Source organism: Xiphophorus maculatus, chromosome 1, assembly GCF_002775205.1.
Source record: "Xiphophorus maculatus strain JP 163 A chromosome 1, X_maculatus-5.0-male, whole genome shotgun sequence".
NCBI classification, from domain to species: Eukaryota; Metazoa; Chordata; class Actinopteri; order Cyprinodontiformes; family Poeciliidae; genus Xiphophorus; species Xiphophorus maculatus.
Window position 1 is genome coordinate 29422877 of NC_036443.1, and position 20927 is coordinate 29443803.

Consider the following 20927-nt stretch of genomic DNA (forward strand, 5'->3'; position numbering starts at 1 on the left):
GTTTGCCCAGTTTGCTTTGTATGCTAATGTTAGCACTGCTCGTGTTGTGATCTATATGGCTCAGTATGCTGTGCAACTATATGAGACAATGGGTCAGTTATGTTTGCACGCTACCTATCTGTATAAACATAAAACGTCAGATGTAATCTACTTCCCAATCTCAAACAAATAGGTTATAATTTACATTAGTTGTTTTTCTACTAGGGTTCATTTACGATGCAAAGGGAGAGAGACAAAATAAAAGAGCAAACCAACAACCAGAGCCTCCTACAGATAACATCTCTATTATATGTCACCGAATAACCATTTCAGTCAACTTGACGTCCTTTCCGTAAGTTTCTGATGCCAGTAGAGATTAAAGCAGATGAAGACCAGATGAAATCATCTCAAGAAGGACTCGGGAAACAATCGCTGTTTTCTAGACCATGTTGCAATGCAGCAAAGCCACATCTGATTCAACCAACTTAAAGTGGTTACCTCTAAAGTTAGTGGAAATAAGGCACTCTGGAGGGAATTGATGTTGCAATTAAATAAATACATAAATTGTGCAAAAAAAACCTTTTATCATAAAGTAATTTGCAAGTTTGTGTTTTATTTTGGAGGCCAGTTAGAGAGTGTTAAGGTTTTTGGAAGGGTGCAATGCTTGCTGAAGTGTTGACATTTGTCTGATGGATGGGTGGATTTTTGTGGGTCTGTTTGCTCCTCAATTTACAGCTTTGTAACACAAAAAGTTTTTCCTTCAAAGGATCAGCTTGCTTTGAGACAAGCAGAGAATAATTGTTGATGTTTTCTTCTTTTTTATTGCTACGCTATCATGCTACTATAAATCTGCATGCCAGTAATTCTAGTACTTAGAAAGTTCAAAACGGGAACTGGACTAGAAAGCTACAGTCAGTGCACCTCTTAGAATAAATGTGCAAAGTCTTTGTTTTGCATTTGCAACAAATGCATTATGAAAATCTGATCTGAATATAAACCTCTGAATCAGTTTCTCTGAAGTCTGACAGTTAAGTTTCTTGTTAAGAACTTTTTAAACAGCTTGTAAGCAGATTCTTGATTCTGCTGACAAATCCTGCTAAAGTTACAGACACGCTGCTAATGAGCTCATTTCACCAGTGATTAAGCAGTTTCCATTCCTGACTTGAAGCTGAGATAACAGGATCCATGCTTCTCTCTCCTACCTCAGTGTTTTATGACAGAAACACATGTTGGTTTCTGTGTGTGGGCGTGTGTGTGTGTCTGCTCATTTCTTACCACGAACAGCTGCAGCAGCAGCACCAGCAGAAGCAGCAGGCACTGGGCCGCTGGGAATTCTGGGTAGTGGTCAAACCCCGGGCCTCTCCTGCCCCGCTCAGAGCTGAGGTCTCGCTGCGACCTCCGCCCATGGCCAGCTCACCGCCCTCCTGCTCGGCTGGAATCGGACCTGTGTACTGCACAGAGACGGAGACCCAATGTAACGCTCACTTCTGTTACAGTAGCAACACTTCAGCGTTGAGCTGACTAAAATCTAAACATGAACTCAACTAAAAGTTGTTCAATTGTATTTTTAAAACAAATCTTCAGCAAATTTCACTTCAAGTTTTCAAAATCAGACAACTGGAGATCATTGATGCGCATACTCCTGATCAAAGCAGACCTAGAAAGAAAAACTATTTGCGTTTTGTGATGGTGGTTGTAAGTAGAGGTTCAGTGTGCATAAAGAAGAAGCAACAGACAAATCAAAAAAAGCTAAAGCTCAGACTACACCCATAAAAGTCAAAAACTGACTAGTGAGTGGAACATACGGGAGGCTATTAGTTATAGTTGTTTAAATGACAATGACATCAGCACCTTTGCTGAATCTGTGAAAAAAAGGTGTATAAAGTTACAAAGTGCTACATAAATCAGTCTTTCCTGTCCTGTTCTGTCAGTTAATCACCCTGCCATGACCCCATTGAGCTGCTTTTGCAACAAGAAATGCCATATCGGTGACTACATGTGGTTTCATGGTCAGGATCTCTTGGGGGGAGGTGTGAACAGCAGAGAGTCTCATTAGGAAACCTCCACTTTATTTTCTTCGGCTCATTTGTTTACAGATGACATGATTCTGTTCTAGCCCTGATCTTCAGCGGTCATTAATGCAGTTCTCTGTAAAGTCTAAATAAGCCAGGATAAGAGTCAGAGGCCACAGTTTCAACAGACTCCCCCTGGGAGTGTCCCCTCTGACCTGGGAAACCTGGGGAACCCCATGACAATCTGGTGAACGATGGAGCGAAGCATGGCTTTTCTTGCAGGTCGTCCTCATGTGCTTGCAAAAAGTATTAGCTCCATAAAAATTTTTTTTTTTTTTTTTGCAATAACTAGAACTGTTTTTCTGTTCTTGAATTTCTTCCGATTGGGGAGATCTGTCAGACAGGTTATATTTCATTTAACTAAATTCCACTGAGCGGTACTGCAGGAGTTTTCAGGAGAGCGTTTCCACATCCAGTAGGGTTAAACCTAAACGGTAATGTTGCGTCACACTAGTGCAATGACAAATGTGACTAGCAAGTCTTGTGATTGTAGCAAACAGTTACATTTTGTGTGATGCCAGTAGCTCCGCCTCAACCGTACCATGCTGTTGTCCCATTGGGCAACAACTGAATGTAATACATAATAATTATGAATCATGAGTACAAATGAGAAAAAAAAAAACATTCTTAAAGTTTATGTTTCTTTACAGTTTGTACCATTATCTGCGGGTTTGCAAAAGGAATCCCTGCCCAGAAGCTAATGCTGTTTGAGCGAAGAAAAGTTTAGAAAGCCTTGCTTTGGAGACTTCTTTGCAGTTTAACCTCCTTTAAAAGGTCTGAAACAATGCGAAGCTGCTAATCTACAATAACTTTGGGGTTAGACCAAAACAGCACTAAAATAATATTATTATGAACAACAGCTAATTGTATGTTTGTTTCCCTCATTTTCAACTCAAGCACTAGTGACTGGAAGGGGAAAGATGCAGTGATAAGTGAGGGCTGGTGAGGGCAACACACAGACAGATAAAAGATGTTGGCAACGGGACCGGAGTCTAAAACAGGAAGAAGAAAAGAGGAGATTTTACAAGCAGAGGACTGGAGAAACAAATGGGAGAAAGAGCAACATGATGTTACACAGAGGAAGTGAGAGAGTGGGTATGGAAACAGACGAGGCAATGTGATGCATCATGTGATTGAGCTGAGATCACACATACAAACACACAGATCCTAATGCATATGGATGGACTTTGGAATATGGACTCACTTGGTTTTGTTCAGATTTGAAATATTTGTTCAAACAGGATAAAGTTTATCTCAAGTTAGACTGCAGGACGTAAGGATATCGATGTGCATCCTCTGCCACTTTCTACACACATTAGATGAGGACAAAGCAACTGTGTCTGATTTTTACTTCTATGTCATTCTTGTTCCCATCAGCAGACTCTGTTCTCTTTGCAGAAGGTAAACCAGAACCAATCACAGCAGCAGCTGGTGTGAGTTACTGTGAAAATGTACATGATACTTCTTCCAAAAGGTTTCAGACATCATAGGTTAAATAAAGAGAATCATCAATATTAGATACAAGTTAATAATAGTGAAACACCAACAATATATCAAAGGAAGTGCAGTCTTTCCTTTTCCCCTGAAAGTTCCCAAGATGCTCCAGGTTAAAGTAAAACAGGAACCTTCGGTCTGGTCGGGATGTTGTTACCTTTCAGGTTTTTAAGCCTCTGGCACCAAAATGAAACTCCTTCGCATGAAATTAGTGGTAACAAGATCTCAAACTGTTAAATCTTCAAACTTTTCTCTTTGAGGTGACTGCTATCTCGTGATCTTTTGTGGCTGTTCCTGATGAAGTTGTAATTGAAGATTCTTCAACTATACTTAAATCATTCTTTTGGCAGAATTTTGGATTTCAACACACAAGCAATGTGCAAATAGAAAACAACCAATGGATAAATGTCTAGGCAACGCTGAGCATCACTACAACAGTGCACATTGTCAATAGCAACAGGTAAATGTTGTACTGCTGACTATGCATAGTTTAAGTACTCTCAAACATCTGAAGAGATAAAAAGGTTTGTTGATCAGTTTGAGTTTGTGGCAAAATCTATACAAAATGCAGAATAAATGTTTTTATGGATATGAATTTGATGGGAACAGTTTTCATTAAAGTAAAATTAAAATCCTGTCTTATCTTGTTCTCCTGAACTCAATATTGAGGCTCATTTTGTCTTGTGAGTTTTAGGTATAGTTACCCCTCTAGAAATAATTACATTAAAAATAAGGTCAGAGGTGCAGCATTTAACAGACAGAAGATGCGTGGGCAGGCAGGAAGTGTTGGCTGGTTTAGACTAGCAGGGTTTCCTGAAACCCAGATATGAAGTTATTTCACATCAACATGTACAGTCGAAACCAGATGTTCACACGTTGTATGGAAAGACCTGTAGCATTTTTCAACTGTCTGAAAATTATTCTATTTTGGGTCAGTTTGTACCAACACTATGATTCTATGGACCAATCATAGTGTTGGCACTTTTGGGCTTCTGTGCAGCATTTAAAACTGTTGAGCATGATGTGATATGTTGATTTCTTCAAGCCAATATGCAACTTTCAATGGAGCCAAGAGAAATCACATGAGGGGTACCACAAGGTTCAATCCTGGGGCCCCTCTGAGTATCTACATACTCCTGCTAGCCCAGATTGCAACCAGTAAAAAAACCAGAGCAGGAGTGATCAAGAGCCAGCATACAGTTTCAGCTATAACAGCTAGAAACTAGTGATCAGACCTGAACCTTCAGAGACACAGAGATAATTACAAAATCAGTCTTCTGAAGAACATTAGGTATATGTTGTTCAATGATGGCAGGTTTGTTCATTTGAAGACTTCCAACTGCAGCATGTGGGCAAATATTTTATGCAATCTGGGCAAAAGCAACATCAGAGCACAAAGTCTACAAAATAAGAAGGAGCAACATCCACCTCAGCCCATCTGGACATTTGGATTCATGTGTACACCTTCTACAGGTAGATGAGGAAAGGTTTGTGCTGCAGCCATTGTGAAGATAAATAAAGACGGTGAAGCAAGGTCCGTACAACGATCACAACACGTCACAAAATAAACAGCTTCTGTTTTTAGTTTTTTAGTTTCTGTTTAAAAGAAGACGACCAATGGTGGAGTTGCTGACAAATGCAGAGTCCGTGTGAGTTTACTCACTGCAGAAACACACACAGACAGGCATAAAAGTCAAACATAATCAGTCATGTTTAGGTACACACACACACACGCACACACAAAGTTTACCTGATATGTCAGAGAAAAGATAGGGCACTCCCTTACCTTCAGTTATCACCCACCCCATCTTATGTAACACAGAGATATCGTGTTGCTGCCTCTGTGTGTGTGAGTGTTTTTGTCAGCGAGTGTCTGAAGCAGAATGAGAGCAGGACTGTACAAAAAGTAGGTAAATTTATCTCTTGGAAAGTGACTGACTGGAGAAACACTGATTAGAAGGTTTTAAATGCCAGAAAGATGATATAAGGGTGAAAAATGTCTGTGATGAAAATGATGAAGAGAAACAAAAACTAAGTAAAGAGATGAAAAATGAAAGAAAACAAAATCCAATGTAATCAGAGGCATGACTTCCTCTTTTACTCCATGCGGATTTTTAGAGTGAGCGTATTTAAAGGGATCTGGGTTGCCGTGTTAATCTGATTAAACTAGGTGACATTTAAATTAGATGGAGATAATTTACATATGTGCACCAAGAGGTAACTAAAAGGACAGATAATGACTTCATTAAAGGCACAGAATACCTATAAGTGAAGAGAAGAGCAGCTGTGTCTTGTTTTAAAAAGTGAAGTATGAGGAAAAGTGGTGAAACGAAGTGGTGAAACGTCCTGCCGCAGGAATGAACTGATGTATGACTGATATGAACAGTGAAAAAACTGTTTATATCTGCAATACGTCGGGCATAAAACCAACAAAACTGTTTTGGTTGTAGTGGCAAAGGGGTAAGATTACCAGCAGAGGCATCATTTAGCAAACAAGCATTTCAAGTTCTTCCAAAGTTTAATGTAAACAAAAAAAACTAAATGAAAGATCAGCTACTCAATACAGCAAATCTAAGCAACGCAATGAAATCTGAGTGATCTATTACCAACCAACACAGGAATTTACTGAATGTATCTCACCAAACTTAAATAATATGATCTTCAGTAGAATAAGTGGGTATAAACAATGCCCACTTATTCGTGATGGAATTGGTTTTATTTTAAAATTATTTTATTGCACTAGAAGTGCAATGAAATATATCAAGCATGTGTTATTAAAATTCTTTCCATAATGAAGCAGTCCTACTGACGAGTAAAATGTAAAATTGGAATTTTGCCGTTGGGATTAAGAAGATTTCAGATTCTAGATCAAGGTTTTGCCGTAGACAATTCTCCACTTGGAACCTTCAACAAATGGCTGAATGAAGGAAACCCGACACACTGCTGCCAGAAGCGCCGCCCCAGTCTTGATACTCTGGAAAGTTTTCATCCAGAATATCTTTGTAAATTGCTGCGTTGGGTTCCCGGTCTCCTCCCTCTTCTCGCTGACCGCTCGGTTTAGATGGTCGGCCAGCTCCAGAAAAACTCCTACTGGTTCCAAACTTCCTCCGTTTACCAACGATGGAGGCCACTGAGCTCATTGGGACCTTCGGAGCAGCAGAAATATTTCTGTGTCCTTCCCCAAATGTGTGCAAAACACTTTTTTTCCACATCATCATCATGTGGTATTTGTGTATAGAATTTTGAGGAGAGATTAATTCAATGCAGCTTGGAATAAGGCTGTAGTGCCACAAAATGTGGAAAAAGTGAAGCGCTGTGAATACTTTCCGGATGCTCTGTACGCGTTATGTAGGGAGGAGATGCACACCATCGTTTATAGTGTCTACAAATAGACTTGATGGGAAAATCTGAGGGCACCCTCATTTTGTCTGTCTTTTTTTTTTTTTTGATAGCATTGCGCATTTGTTTGTGAATGACACACAGTCGAATCCGGATGGGAACTATTTTGACTGCAAGGCGAACGACACTACAACAGAAAAACCTTTGTCCTAGAACATGAACTGATGCTTCCTCCATATTCTTTTGGTCCAAATTCCATCTTTTTCATATTTTTCTTACATTTCTCCAGATATTTTCAGCTCCTGAACTTTAAATGTTGGGTGTGAACCAATTTAGCACTTAGATGTGGTCTACTGTCCTATATTAATGGGAAAGCCATATCTGGTATATATTTTCAAAAATATCTGACTTAGTTTAGAAAACAACAACAACAAATAAGCTCATACATGGTGAAAGCTATACAGTAATCACCTTAGTGTTGGTGAACTGGCACACCTCCTGTCCCTCCATGCTTTGGCAGCACAGATGGATTCGCATACCAAGCCAATAAAGCAATATGAAATTCAGATGAAGAGCGAGACGGACAGCCGGAGCCTTTTTTTGGTACAGCGTGTCCATCCGTCCACCAGCTCACACACGTTCCACACACAGCTGCAGCTAACAGCAGGCTTTAAGTAATGAAGCGCTCATTTTCAGTATTAATCTGAGAGATTACGCATCTATAATCTCTCCACCTGATTGCCAGCAGTCCACTGAGTGTCTCTGAGTGACGACTCACGATCACAGATCAAAAGACAAATGCAGGAGTTGAAAGAGAAAATGTTTGATTTCTTTGACAGTTTTTTTTTTTTAATGTTGGAAAAAGCAGGAGACGAAAACATGATGAAAGTTTCCTATAATTATCACCCTCTATGTTAGCAGTAAAAATACATTCACATAGCTCAAGAAAGTTTGAGCTCATTCAATCAAAGCAAAAATGCTTTTGTCAAGTTAGGAAAAAAAAAAAAAAAAACGTACAGCACATAGGTTTCTATTAAACCTATGGAAGTACAAACAGCTGGTATCCACTAATATTTGAGAACTCAGAAATGCTTCAAACTGCTTAGTTTAACAGTTCAAACACCAAATATTCCTCCAGTCACACTGCCATCAAGTATTTCAGCTTCTCAAGCTGCACTTTCTGATATCATATTTTTGATATGCCCCAAAACGACAAAAACAAATCTGTCCACAGACAAAACCTTGAATACAGAACCAGGAATAGGCAAGTGACCACTGTTTGCAAATATCAGTGGACATGAAGTAAAAACGTAGATCTGAAATTGATTAAATTAATCAAAATCCATTCCTTTATGCACAAAAACTACTGTAAAATAACAGTTTTCACACCTTAATCATTTATTTTGGTTCAAATCAGTTAACGAGTTTGTATCTTTTAACTTTTTCCAGAAGTTTGGTTTCTATTCACACCAAGAAAACCAAGTGAACCTGCAGCTACAAACCAGGTGAAAACATTCAGTCTACTTATTAATCAGAAGCTAAGCTAGAAGAAAACACTGAGTTTCATTACATCATGTAGTATTTCATTTCTTACCTTCACAGTTTTAGCTTAATGAATCCTAACTTAAGGTGTTGCACTTTTTGCTTCAGACATATTGGAATAGGGTGACCGTTTTCATCTGCTAGATCAGGGGTCTGCAAATTTAGGCTCTGTGCATCACCCAATATATTAAATATAGTACAACTATTTACATGCAGTTCTTATTTGAACCAAAATCCTGCATCTTTCTCATAACGATAAGCTGGTCTCCATTTGGTTTTCTAAACCGTTGTTGCGTTCTTATAAAAGAACGTTGTGTTCTTATAAAAGAATGCAACGTAAGTAAGCTTTTATAAGTAATTCTGCTTATAAAAGCTGTCTGGATTTTCCTAAATGACAAAAACAAGAGATTATGAAGATTTTCTTTTCTTTTTAAAGGAAAATCTATAATGAATCATAATTAATCAATACTATGATGAGAATTGAAGCTTCCATCACCAGGACTTGGCCAGTTTTGAGGCTGCAGTTGGTATAACTGCTTTTTAGCAAATTTATGATTTTTTGAAATAAATTACATGTAAACATTTTCAATGTTTATTGCTATAAAAAACCTGAATCATTAAAATGTTAAGAAATCTAATTTTATAATGAATACTGTTTAATATGCAATCACTTAACATTATTGTTATGCTATTTGGGTGAATTGATTGTCAGTAACCAGGGAGACTGGCTGCTTTCTAGACATAAAAACCATTTAAAGTAACCGATAGCTGCTGCCCAGGATCATCCTATTCTGGTTCAGTCAGAATTTTACAGTTTTTGTTGTTTTTCCAGAGAGCGCAGGTTTCAGGGAGTCGGAGCCAAATGCAGCGCAGTGAAGACGAACAAATAGTTGAAGGAACTGAACTTCTCCAACCTCCTGCCCTGACATGTTGGGCTCTGATAGAGCTCTGCTAATGTCCCATTAAAACACACACACACACACACTCACATGTGCTGAGCTGCTTTTCTGCTTGATCTATCCTCTTCATTTTTCACTGAAAACTTCCCACAGACCACCTTGCTTTCCCACTTTTCAACAGTCACACAGTGAAGCAGAAGCGCATAAGTGGCTCCATAAATCCAGCTTAGCACTGCATCGAGGTGACACACTTCATGTTTTTCACCACAAACCAAATCACCCTCCACATTCAATTCGAGCCCTTATAAGGAGAAGTCTGTTTAAGGACTAAATGCACACAATTAATATTCAGTTTGTCACACGTGAGAAACTTAGAATCCGTTAACGTGGGGCAACATGCACACAGTCCCTCCAGACTACAACTACCAACAAGCCAGAACAAAACAAGCTCTTTGACTCCTTCGACAAAAATACATTTTAAAAAATGTCCAGCTTTAAAAGGAGATTTTCAAACAAGTTGCTGTCAGAGCCAAAAGATGCCATTTGGTCATAGGAAGTTCAAGTTTCACAATCTGGTGGTGATTTCCTGGATGGAACGATCAACTTTAACATTAAAACCACATGATGTTTGTCATGGACAACATATGAGATTTTTTTTTTCTTTTCCTGAACAATTCAGCTACCTTGGAAAATCTGTGACCCAACTGAAGAAAGCAGAACCAAGCAGAGAGAATCTGATGGAACATGTTAATATGTTTAATGTATCAGCCTTAAATACGAAGCTGCAAGGATTAATGAATCAGAAACCGAGAACGTTGTCCAATTTAAATATTAATAATGATATAATTTCAAAGTATATCACAATAATAATAAAGCCAGATGAGAGGTTCTACAATTAATTGCATCCTGGTGGCACAATTTTCGATCCATCAGTGCACCAACTCTATCTGCTGAGCTACGAGGTCAAAAACTTCAGCGGTAAAGCTCACCAGAGAGACGACTCAAGCCTGGACCAGCGAGGGTTTACTGAATGACAGAGCGAACTGATGTCTCTTTTTGTGATGTCTGCTCTTTCCCCGGTGCTGATTCTGTGCGACGACATGCCTCACCCTCCAGCAGAGAAGGAAGAGACGAGAGGCGGCCCGGAGCAACAGGAAAAGACGGGGAGGGATGAAGACACCGAGGCAGGAAACAGTCAGAGGCGTTGTGACACACAGGGCTTCTTGGTTTCTTCACGAAACTTGATGAATCAGACTGGGTGTCCACAGAAACACCCACGCGCACCCACACACACACACACACACACACACACACCCCAGCAGCCAGCACCATGTGGGCCGAGCTAACCTTCGTTTGCATCAATAAAAGCAAATCAGTAAAAAAAAAAAAAAAAAAAAAGTCAGCGTTTACATTCCAGCTCCATCTGAACTTCTAGACTAGACTTGTTAATGTTGGTTCCTTTCACAACCACAGAATAATTTATAACCTGCCTTATCTTCACGCTAAAGAAAACTCTGGAATCCATGGAACATGTTGGAAAGCTTTTCAACAAATATGACCAGGTGTTAGGTTTCATGTGAAGCAGTTAACGCCTCCAAAACTAGAAATGATCGATTGTCTTAAATCTCCACTCCATTGTCCACATCTTTATTGCTTAAGATGCCGGCAGGTGTGGATATTTAAAAATGATAAATGAAACTGTTAAATATTCTTCTAAATCACTGACTGACACTTTTCTGAGAGTGTGTAAAGAAAAGGAACATCCTTTCAGCTGAACCAGCTGACAAAAATGATAAACTGCAAGTGACTCAAGTATTTTTATAAATATGCCAAAACTGTGCAAACAAGTTGTTTTACAAGCCAATATTCAAACTGTGGAATCTGCAGCTTCACTGTGACTTCCTACTAAATGAACATGAAGTTAAAATTCACATCATCAAATTTAATGTCATGTTAAACAGTTATCCAACTGGTGTCACAATGTAGACACTAGGTGGCGCTTTACAAGAAATCTACAGCATTTACTTAATGTTTTGTGATGCAGGGTAATTTAACATTTGTTACACTCTGGTAGAGCAGCACAATATGTCACTTCACACTTGCTGACACTATTATAGACACTTATGGTTTGCCATATACACCCAACTTCACTGAGCACATATCCCTGCAAATGTGGTGTCAGTGGGTGCGTTTCTATTAACTATAGAATTGCACAAATTGATTTTATAAAAATAAATTTGCTTAATGGAAACATTCTAAAAAATAACTAGTTTTTGTACAAGCATGATGTGATTTTCGGCCATATTGAAATAGATGTTACGTAAAACTGCAATGGAAACACTTTTAGTGATGGATATTTAAAAAGCAGCAATTAGAAAAAAGAGAGAATGTATAGACAATACACATGCTAACCTTTTTGTTGCAATTGAATTGAGATTTCACACATTAAATCAACTCATCTGAAGAAAACAGGAGCAAGAAAAGGAAGAGGTGCAGTAGATTTACCAGTACATCCGCCATGCCGTGAGGGTGGGCAGTCTGTTAGCGTGCGAGTCGTCAGGGATGTTAGCAGGCTGGACACATGCATGTCATCCCCCCTTCTTCCTCGGACCTCTCCTTTACAAACACACGCACCCAGACACACACACACGCACAAACACCCCCCCACACACACACAAATGAGTCCACAGACATGCATTCGCACAAAATAGCCAAACACAAGCGCACACGATGCAAATGTATTGTAAAATAAAAAAAATTACCCCAAAACAAAAGTTCCACACATGAAGGAGCACGCCCACACACACACACACACACCCACGCACACACCCCCACCCCCACGCACACAGCAACAGATGTAACAGCCACAACATGCACCAGAACCCCAATGATAAGAACATGGGTGTCCATCGGCAACAGCACACACACACACACACACACAGAAACAAAGGAAGAGAAGAAGAAGGCCACAGTGAATGTGTGTCCCAACTCAAATATGGTCAATTAATCACAATAAGATTTCATTTCAGTTATGCAAAACTTTTGGTTTAAAAAAAAAAAAGTCATGACTCTCATATATCCCAAACCTGTCCTCTTGGTTTTTCTGACATTTCTTTTCTTCCAGATACCAAGTCAAGGATCCATCAGGTATTGTGCTTGCATTCCACTTTTGCCAAGTATAAAAACAAGAAAATCTGTTTTTACTAATAAAAATGTGGGAACTGTATTGTATGTTTATAAAGACCATTTGGTGAAAATGTAGCAGCAATTCTTGTGTCTTTGCACATTTCTAATTATTCTGTTAAAAAGAAAGACAGACATTAAGGAGTTTTGTTTTTATACACAATATTTTGCCACTAGTGGCCTTCATCATTAGTGGTTGGACAGGGTAGAGAAAGGAAGAGAAGCCATGCAGTGAGTGGTCCAGGTCTGGGAATCGAAACCATAATCCATAGTGGATTATGTGTTCGGAGCTAATCTTCAACTTTTTAAGAATTTTTAACATGAAGTTCCAGTTTATTTTTCTAAACCAAGGCTCAAAAACCAGGAATTTTGGCAATCAAAGAAAAAAAGAAACATGTATATGGTCATTAATCAGTTTATGGTGATCACACGCACAATGTGTCCATCAAATATGCATGATTCAAAATCATTTTGGTCATCATGAATTGGAGAAGGTTTTTTTCCTATAAAGCAGAATAAAGCTGGAGTTTGAAAGCAGCTGCCCTTTAGATAGTTCAGCTTTAAAATCCCACATTGAAACCATGAGACAGAGATTAGTAGCAAGGCTGTTGCTCATCAAGCCAATTAGCTTGAATACAGAAAGCTAATGATGCTAGAAGTTATTTAGAGAGAAAAAGAAAGGCTGTCGATGCAGATTTCCTGAGCTGAGATTTACTGCAAGACATTTTTAATTGTTCTTGTAAATTTAGGACTTTTTAAAAACTTTTCCTGAGTGATCTCAGTGCATTTCACCCAGTTCTGAATAACAGGTGGAGGAGTTTGCTCTCATGTTTTCTTCTTAACTGCTGCTTCGGCAAGAAAAGAAGATTAAACACAACTAAAAAATATGTGATGTCTAAAAACCAATTATGTACAGAATAGAAACTAAAACTAAAGGAGACAATGACTGACAGATAAGGTGTGGAAAAGAGAAAAGCAGGAAATATTTATGTGAATTAAGATTACTGATCGTACAGCAGTCATGATTGTCGTCTGCGTCTGTTTCAGACTCGCAGAAAAACACGTTTCTCTGAAAATTCTACCACACAATTTTAGAGAACACCAAATAACGTTCCCACCTTGTCTATGACAGCGCCGAGTTGTATTAACAGCAACAGACAAATAACATCTTAAACTGTTCAAATTTACACCTTACAAAATTTACAAATATAAAAAAAATATTTAAAAAAATTAACACTTCTAGGTAAATTTTAAGCATCATTAAGTTTCAAAGGTTAATCGTCATAGATCCAATGCTGGAATTAAAAATGCCAAGTTCCTGACAAATTGAAGAATTTATAGTTTTGCTTTAAAAAAAAGGGCCTCAAATGCATCTTGTACTGTATGTAGCTAAATTTGGGGATTAAAAAACAAAAAAAAACAGGAGTGAAATCTAAATGTAGTACGCTGCCTGCCATTTATGTTTTAATACAATCATAAGACTGTAAATGAGTAAGAATTGACCAATTTTCTGTGGAGCAACATGCATAAATATTAATAAAATAATTCAAACTGGTACAGTGGACCCCAGGATTCGCAGTGGTTAAGAACCACAACCAAATACTCCAGACTCCCTCCAAAAATGTGCATAAGTGCCTAGATTAATAGTTCAAGCACCAAACATACTGTAAAATCAATTAATACAGTGAAAAACTGCCACAAAAACCAACATCCGGGGCTTTCCTTCCTGCTGTTGTGGGTATGACCAATCAGCTGGAAGGAAAATGAATGACACTTCTGGATTGGCTGCTTAACAAGCGCCAGCCAATCGCATGACAAGAAGCATTGTTCAACGGTATTTCAGCTTTTCCTTTTATGGTTAATGTTTGTTACATTTCTCAGTAAGACTAAACGTGAACTCCCAGTGCAGGTTTGGATTCTCAATCTTGCCTCCAAAGAGTCAAACTTTCTCAATGTCCTTTACAGTGACGTTGTTTGAAACTTAAAGTTTTTTCTTTGGACTTTGACCACTCTTCATTCATTTTCAGTCCAGTAATTGGCCACTGACAGATTACTGCAGATATGAATCTCTGCTGTCTTCAAATAACACAAATTTAGCAGAAGCATGATATAAAATGCATCTTTAGGCTGTTTTTTTAACAGTGACTTACAAACTATAACACAATTTCTCCTCCTGTGTCCAACCTTTCATTTGTTTTTAAGGTTTTATGGTAAAGACTTAACTCTTAGGAACTGCTGCCTATAGGCCTGGTGCTTCTTATTTTGGTGACTTGCTGCACATTAAGGACTTTTGTAAATGACTTCATTTACAAAAGTCATTGTAGTAAAAATATCTATTCAGAAAGTACTAAAAAAAAAGCAGAAAAAAATTCTACCTCAAAGAAGCCTGTAGATCAGGGGTGATCAAGTCCAGCCCTCAAGAGCTACCATCCTGCAACTTTCAGACGCTTCCCTGCTCCGACACACCTGAATCAAATCAATGGCTCATTAGCAGGTCTGTTCAGAGGCGGTAATGACCTACAAGTTGTTTGCCAACCGCCATAAAACAAAGAAGAAGAAGAAGAAGAGGTCTGTTCAGAGCTGATCCTGGTCTGTTGGAGTAAAGATGCATCTAAATGTTGCAGGACGGAAGCTCTTGAAGACTGGACTTGAGCACCCTGGCTGTAGATCACAGGTGTCAAACTCCAGTCTTCAAGGGCCGCTGTCCTGCAGTTTAGATGTGCCACAGGTACAAAACACTGGAATGAAATGGCTTAATTACCTCTTCCTCCTGTAGTTAAGTTCTCCAGAGCCTTGCTAATGACCTAATTATTCTATGCAGGTGGTGCAGCAGAGGCACATCTAAAATTTGCAGGACACTTGAGGACTGGAGTTTGACACCCCTGATGTAAATCTACCGATTGAGACTTTGAATTGAAGTTCAAGGTCAGTGCTGGTTTGAGAGTTTTGAACAGTTTTGTGCATCACTACTAACAAGCAGACAAAAACATTAGGACCAATAAGAACTGCAAATCAGGAGGAGAATGCAAGAAAGAGATGAAGAGGGAAGGAGATGACCAACTTGAGAAAGAGGAAGTAGGTAACAGACAAAATGAAGAAAGAGCCAGGAAGAGGAAGTGTGAACCAACTGGCAAGAACAAGAAGAAAAATACTTTGAGTCTTCCTGAAGTCACTGAAGACATACACCACAGTGCTTTAATAATAGTAATAAATACAACCTACTTTGTTCTGAAAAAGTCAAAGTGACTAACAACCTTAACTTTTACATTTGCAAACCAATTTCATTTTACTTTTTAATAATTCCCTCGCAGTTTTTGGACTGTGTTTGTAATGTGACTCTGCCACAGGAAGGAGCCGGAGAAACACGGATTTCTGAGGATAAAGGGACATGGCTGCTGACATTTGATAACCAGGAGTTCCTCCTGCACAGACCCACCAATCTGAAAGAGATGTACTACCAACTCACTCTGTCAGGTCTTCCTCTGTTCTTTAACCCAAAATTCAGCTCCTTGTTCACCCAAACATGCTTAGTATTACTTTATTAATGATCTTAGATTAGATCAGCTGTAAAATCTGATTTATTTGCTCAGATTAAACATATTTTAACACAACAGCACATTCGTTTCTGCTTTCTGTCTCTTCCTGTTGAGAAAAAAACAATTAAAGGCTTTAGCCTTATATGGTTATAAATAGGCTTAAAACAAGAATCCTACAAATTCCTAGAGATGAGGTATTCCACGTGTTTTGTCAGTTTGGGCCTTAACATGCTTTAAAGGACATTGAAGTTCCCCTAATTAGCCACAAACACAAAAATAGCATGGTTTGTGACTGAAGTTTAGTTTTCTCTAAGAAAATGCACTAATTCACAGACCAGGTCAACTTTCTGACCTGTAATCTGTTGCAACCAGGAAACGTTGTAGTTCTAAAAGTTTCTCCTAGTAGAAAAAGAACATGTCCAATAACTTCTTTAGGAAACGTTGTACATATTTAGACGATGCAGGAAGGTGATAATAAATGTGGCATATATATGGATAAATATTGTAAATGGAGAGAATACAACTACAGTGGATCCCTGGTTAACAAATGATTAAGACCTGCAAATACTTGAGACCCCCATTAAAAGGGTTCAGAACTGCCTAATTTAACAGGTAAAACACCAAACATAACTAAATATCTATTAATGTGCACAGTGGAAAAGGTCTACTATACTATAAAAACTCTATGGTCTTCCTTATCTCTGCTGTTTGTGGCCAATCAGCATCAAGGAAAATAAGAGGTGCTTAACAAGTAGAAGCCAATAGTGTGCTAAGTAGCAGTCTGCCAAGGTATCTGAGTTTTCCAAGTTTCATTTTGAATATTTTAGATATGTTGCATGAAAAAAATCTGCAAGTACAAAATTTTTCACTAATACTGAACTACAAATAGATGAGGGGACTATAAATATGTAACATTGCATTTGTACAGTTCAACTTTCATCATTTCTATTTGAAAATGCAAACAGAAACCTCACAGCATCTGCAGTGCTTGACTCACCAACCTCCACCTAAAGATTCAATATGGCTGCCGCAGGAATAATGTGTAGTGATGGTTGCAGGAAAAACTGTGTATGAACTTAAATAAAACACATATACAGTACTGCACAACATCTACCAGTGAACATGCTGTTACAAAGTTCAATAGCAGCTCATAAATTGGTACAAAAATGTGCATGTCCCACTGACTTTCCCAACTTCCAACTGGAACACATTTACGGTTGGGGTGACGTCATTCCCAGATCAGAGGTAAACACAACGCATCATAAGTCTTGTTATGAGTTATGAGTGTCTATTGCACTTCTGAAAACTTTGCATAGAAACCTTTGTTCTGCTCATTGCTTAAGGAAGTGTGAAAACAACATCTATCAGCAGGGGGCGACTTTAAGATATTTCAATGTTATTAGTTCTCAATTCTTCTCAAGAAGACAGATTAATGAAAACTATGTTAAATACAATGCTTTAAGCACATATTAGACAAGAGTAGACTAGTAAGTAAAATTATGTGTGAGATATTAACATTTTTATCATAATTTTTAATTAAAAATCAATAAAGATAAACAAACTGATGTACAGTGGTTTTAGTATGTAGTTCTAAAAAGGTTAGATGTGCTTCTACTGCATTTTCAGTGTAATTTTGGTTCATCATCAGCCCTAAAAAAAAGAAGTGGCCATTAAAATTCTTTCTACATTAACGCTGGCCAACTGCAGTCAACAAGAGTCAGGGTCGAGAATGTTTTAGATGTTACCCTGGCTCAGCAAAACTGAATCAAATGAAGGATTTATTACCAGGCCGCAGCAGAAGTCAATGAAAAGCTGAAGAGCTAATTTAGCCATTAATCCAACTGTGGAGCAGGGACATCTAAAACGGCTCTTAAAGGTTGGAGAAGGACGCACGTAGTCTAAACGGTCAGTCCAAATCCTACAGTACGTAATTCTGCTTTCATAGCGCCTTACATTTTTACTGCGTTCCCAAAGGTGAAGTGTAGCTCCACACCATGAAGGGCACCACCATGTTTTACTCTATACTACAGTTACTGTTAGACTCTCCTATCCTCTGTTAAAAAATGTTGTGATCACTTAATATTTGCTCGAACAGGTATGAAATGGAAATGCATAGGTAGAAAATACATATGCAAATTAGCAAGGGGCAAATTGACTCATTGACGGATTAGAAAGAAACTACATCACAGCCAGTTTTAAAGTCTAACCAAGTCTAGACTGGTGGTAGGACCCACTGTGTTGTGAAAAAGTCACTCCCTGGATATGATGGTATGCCAGACATTATGGGATAAAAAAACTTACATTTTGTCTTGTCAGTCCACAGAATATTTCCTCAAAAGTCTTGCAGATCATTTATATAGGATTTTTAAATCTACAGTACACCTTTGTGTTCTTTTTGAGCCGCCTTACATCTGTCTCGTGGATGCCATTTTTGTAAAGTCTTTTCTTAGCTCTGAATCATGAACACAAACCTAAAGGAGTGAAGGCTGTAGGGTTTTGGATGTTGCTCTGGGTTACTTTAGCACCTCCTGGGTGAGTCGGCGCACTTTTGGAGTAATTTAAGTTGGCCGGTCATTCCTGGGAACATTCACCACCAATCAGTGTTTTCTGACCTTTATGATCCTTTCGAAACCAATGGATAAACAACTTTGTTTCTCATCCGTTCTTCAATATTTTTAGATTGAGGCATAATGTGTTGCTTTAAGAGACCTTTAATGTCGTCAGAAAGGTATTAATTGTAGTGCTTTCTTGAATCTACAGGTCTGGCAGTAACCAAACGTCAGTGTGGCTAGTGAAATTGAACTAAGCCTGACATAAATTTGGTTAAAGTTACTGTTTGGTCCACTTTAATCCAAACCTAGTTTGTCTATTCAGAAAGTCTGGCTCCTTTAGGGAGCTGTGAATGCGCAACTGAATTCTGATATGGACCAAAAAAAGCAAACTCTGGTCGGCCTACAAACCTACAGTACAGACCAAAAGTTTGGACACACTTTCTCATTGGATTCAATGAGAAAGTGTGTCCAAACTTTTGGTCTGTACTGTAGGTCTCGGTTCAGTTGAAGTGAATTCTGATTCGAATGCATATGTGAACGCCAGCCAGACTGGAGATAGCACCAAAAGCAGGAAGAGGACCACAGCGTATGGCATTCTGGGTAAATACAACCAAAATCAATGTGCAAGTAGTGCTAGCGGAAGAAATAGCTTGTGGTCTTTTACCAAAGACAAAAGAGAAATCTGACAAACACCACTTTGTTTTTATTTACACTTCCTGCAGAAGGGAGCTGTGCCGAGTGTGTTCTTCAGTGGTTGTTGGTGCAGCCTGTGGTGGTGCAGCGCCACCACCACAGGTTGGGGGCAGGTTCTTTAAAGGGTTTTGTTCACTTGACACAGTGTAGTGTGAAAGTGAACCACACCAACTGAAAATGTAACAAATGTTGCAATTTGAAAACACCCTCAAATGTTTTCACATAGCGCCAGATCTCCTCTTACATCATCATATGAAAACCTATTTACTAAGAATATATTTGTCTAATGACACATTTTGTTTGATGATCTGAAACATTGCAGAGAAAGTAAACAGAAAAAAACGGATGCACATTCTTTTTCAGGAAGATGTTATGGAGACAAAAAGGTGGCAGCCACACGTGTACACACTGTCCTTTTATGAGCCAGTCACCTACAACACATACTAGTGTCTCCTGAGGACAGGAAAAAAAGCTCACTTTATGGTGCAACTATTAACTCATCCGATCGACGTTTCTCTTTTTTGATACTTATCGTCTTACTGTTACACGCAAAACCTTTTGAAAGTTCATTAAAATGAATGAAAACTGGTGCACAAATATAGTTAGAGTGCATGACAGTAACTTTAAAGCAGAGAAGTTGATCTATAGTTTTCTAATGTTTCTCAGAAACTAATCGACAAGACGTGACAAGTGATAGAATGTCATAAAACTGATGGAGAACCAAAGTGCCATCGGTGCTTTTTCCTAATGAGCTGCTCGTGTTACATGATACAGAAATAAAAGCCGTCAAAGAAGAGGTGCGAGACTGGACGGCCCCGCAGGAGTCCTGGAGTCAAGTGTCATTAAGAAAAGCGTTTAAATTAGGCGGAAAAGGCCGAAGAGAGAGACTTCTGTCGCCTCTTTCACTTCATCTTTACCTCCACAGACTAACTACTGCAGAAAGCGAGGAGGTGAGAGAGGGAGGAAAGGACGTAGCGGGTTGGGGGAATGAGGGAAGGAATCAAGGAGACCGACCTTTCCCTTTCCACCGCGCAGCGACGAGCGAGGAGAAGCCCCGCCGCGGAGCCCTCAGAGCGGCCAGGTTAAACTGGAACCAGCGCCCCCTTCCACTCTTCCACTCCTCCACTCCTCCACCCCACTTCCCGTGTTCCAGCCCGTTCCACGAGCCGAGCAGATACTCACAATCTTGGCATTAATCAGGTCCGGAGGGCGGTATCCGCTGCGCTTTCGGAGACACATCCGCGTGAGGTTTTTATTTTTTTCTTCCTCAGCCGCCCCGTACCACCAGGTTTGGTGCGGTTATTTTATTATTTAATTAATTTTATTTATTTATTTATTTTTTTCAAATAGCCTGACTCAGTCGCTGAATCGGAAGAAGAAGGAGACCTCCTCCTCCTCCTCCCCCTTCTGCTGCTCTCCTCCTGCTCGGGTTTTTCCCAGAGAGAGAGAGAGAGTGCGATAGAGAGACACCCGCGGAGAGTGCGCGTGCGAGAGAGGGAGCGAGATCACCGCCCCGGTGGACACGGGCGGCAGAGCGCATGCGCCGAGCCATACGTCCTTCCAAGCAGGGGACCCGGGGTTTTCTTTAGTAAAGCTACTTTAAGCGTGTTTTCTAGATACGTATTTCCCTCATAAGCA

The 20927-nt window shown here is 39.2% G+C and overlaps 1 protein-coding gene across 7 annotated transcripts in view; it reads right to left on the reverse strand.

The window, feature by feature from the left end:
- LOC102216577 (regulator of G-protein signaling 20-like) overlaps positions 1-20681 on the reverse strand; it is a 29015-nt gene extending 8334 nt beyond the window's left edge. Inside the window, exons 1-4 of one of the 7 annotated variants that reach the window (XM_023331567.1) lie at positions 20472-20681; positions 11831-11941; positions 10315-10435; positions 1255-1430 (exon numbers count right to left, since the gene is read on the reverse strand). In XM_023331567.1, the coding sequence (XP_023187335.1) occupies positions 1255-1385 (131 nt within the window). In that variant the 5' untranslated portion in view covers positions 1386-1430; positions 10315-10435; positions 11831-11941; positions 20472-20681. Of the gene's footprint in view, positions 1-1254; positions 1431-10314; positions 10673-11830; positions 11942-20303; positions 20442-20471 lie in introns of those variants that run through there. The other 6 variants (XM_023331543.1, XM_023331555.1, XM_023331548.1 and 3 more) reach the window with 6 other exon arrangements.
- Between the last annotated feature and the right edge of the window lie 246 nt (positions 20682-20927).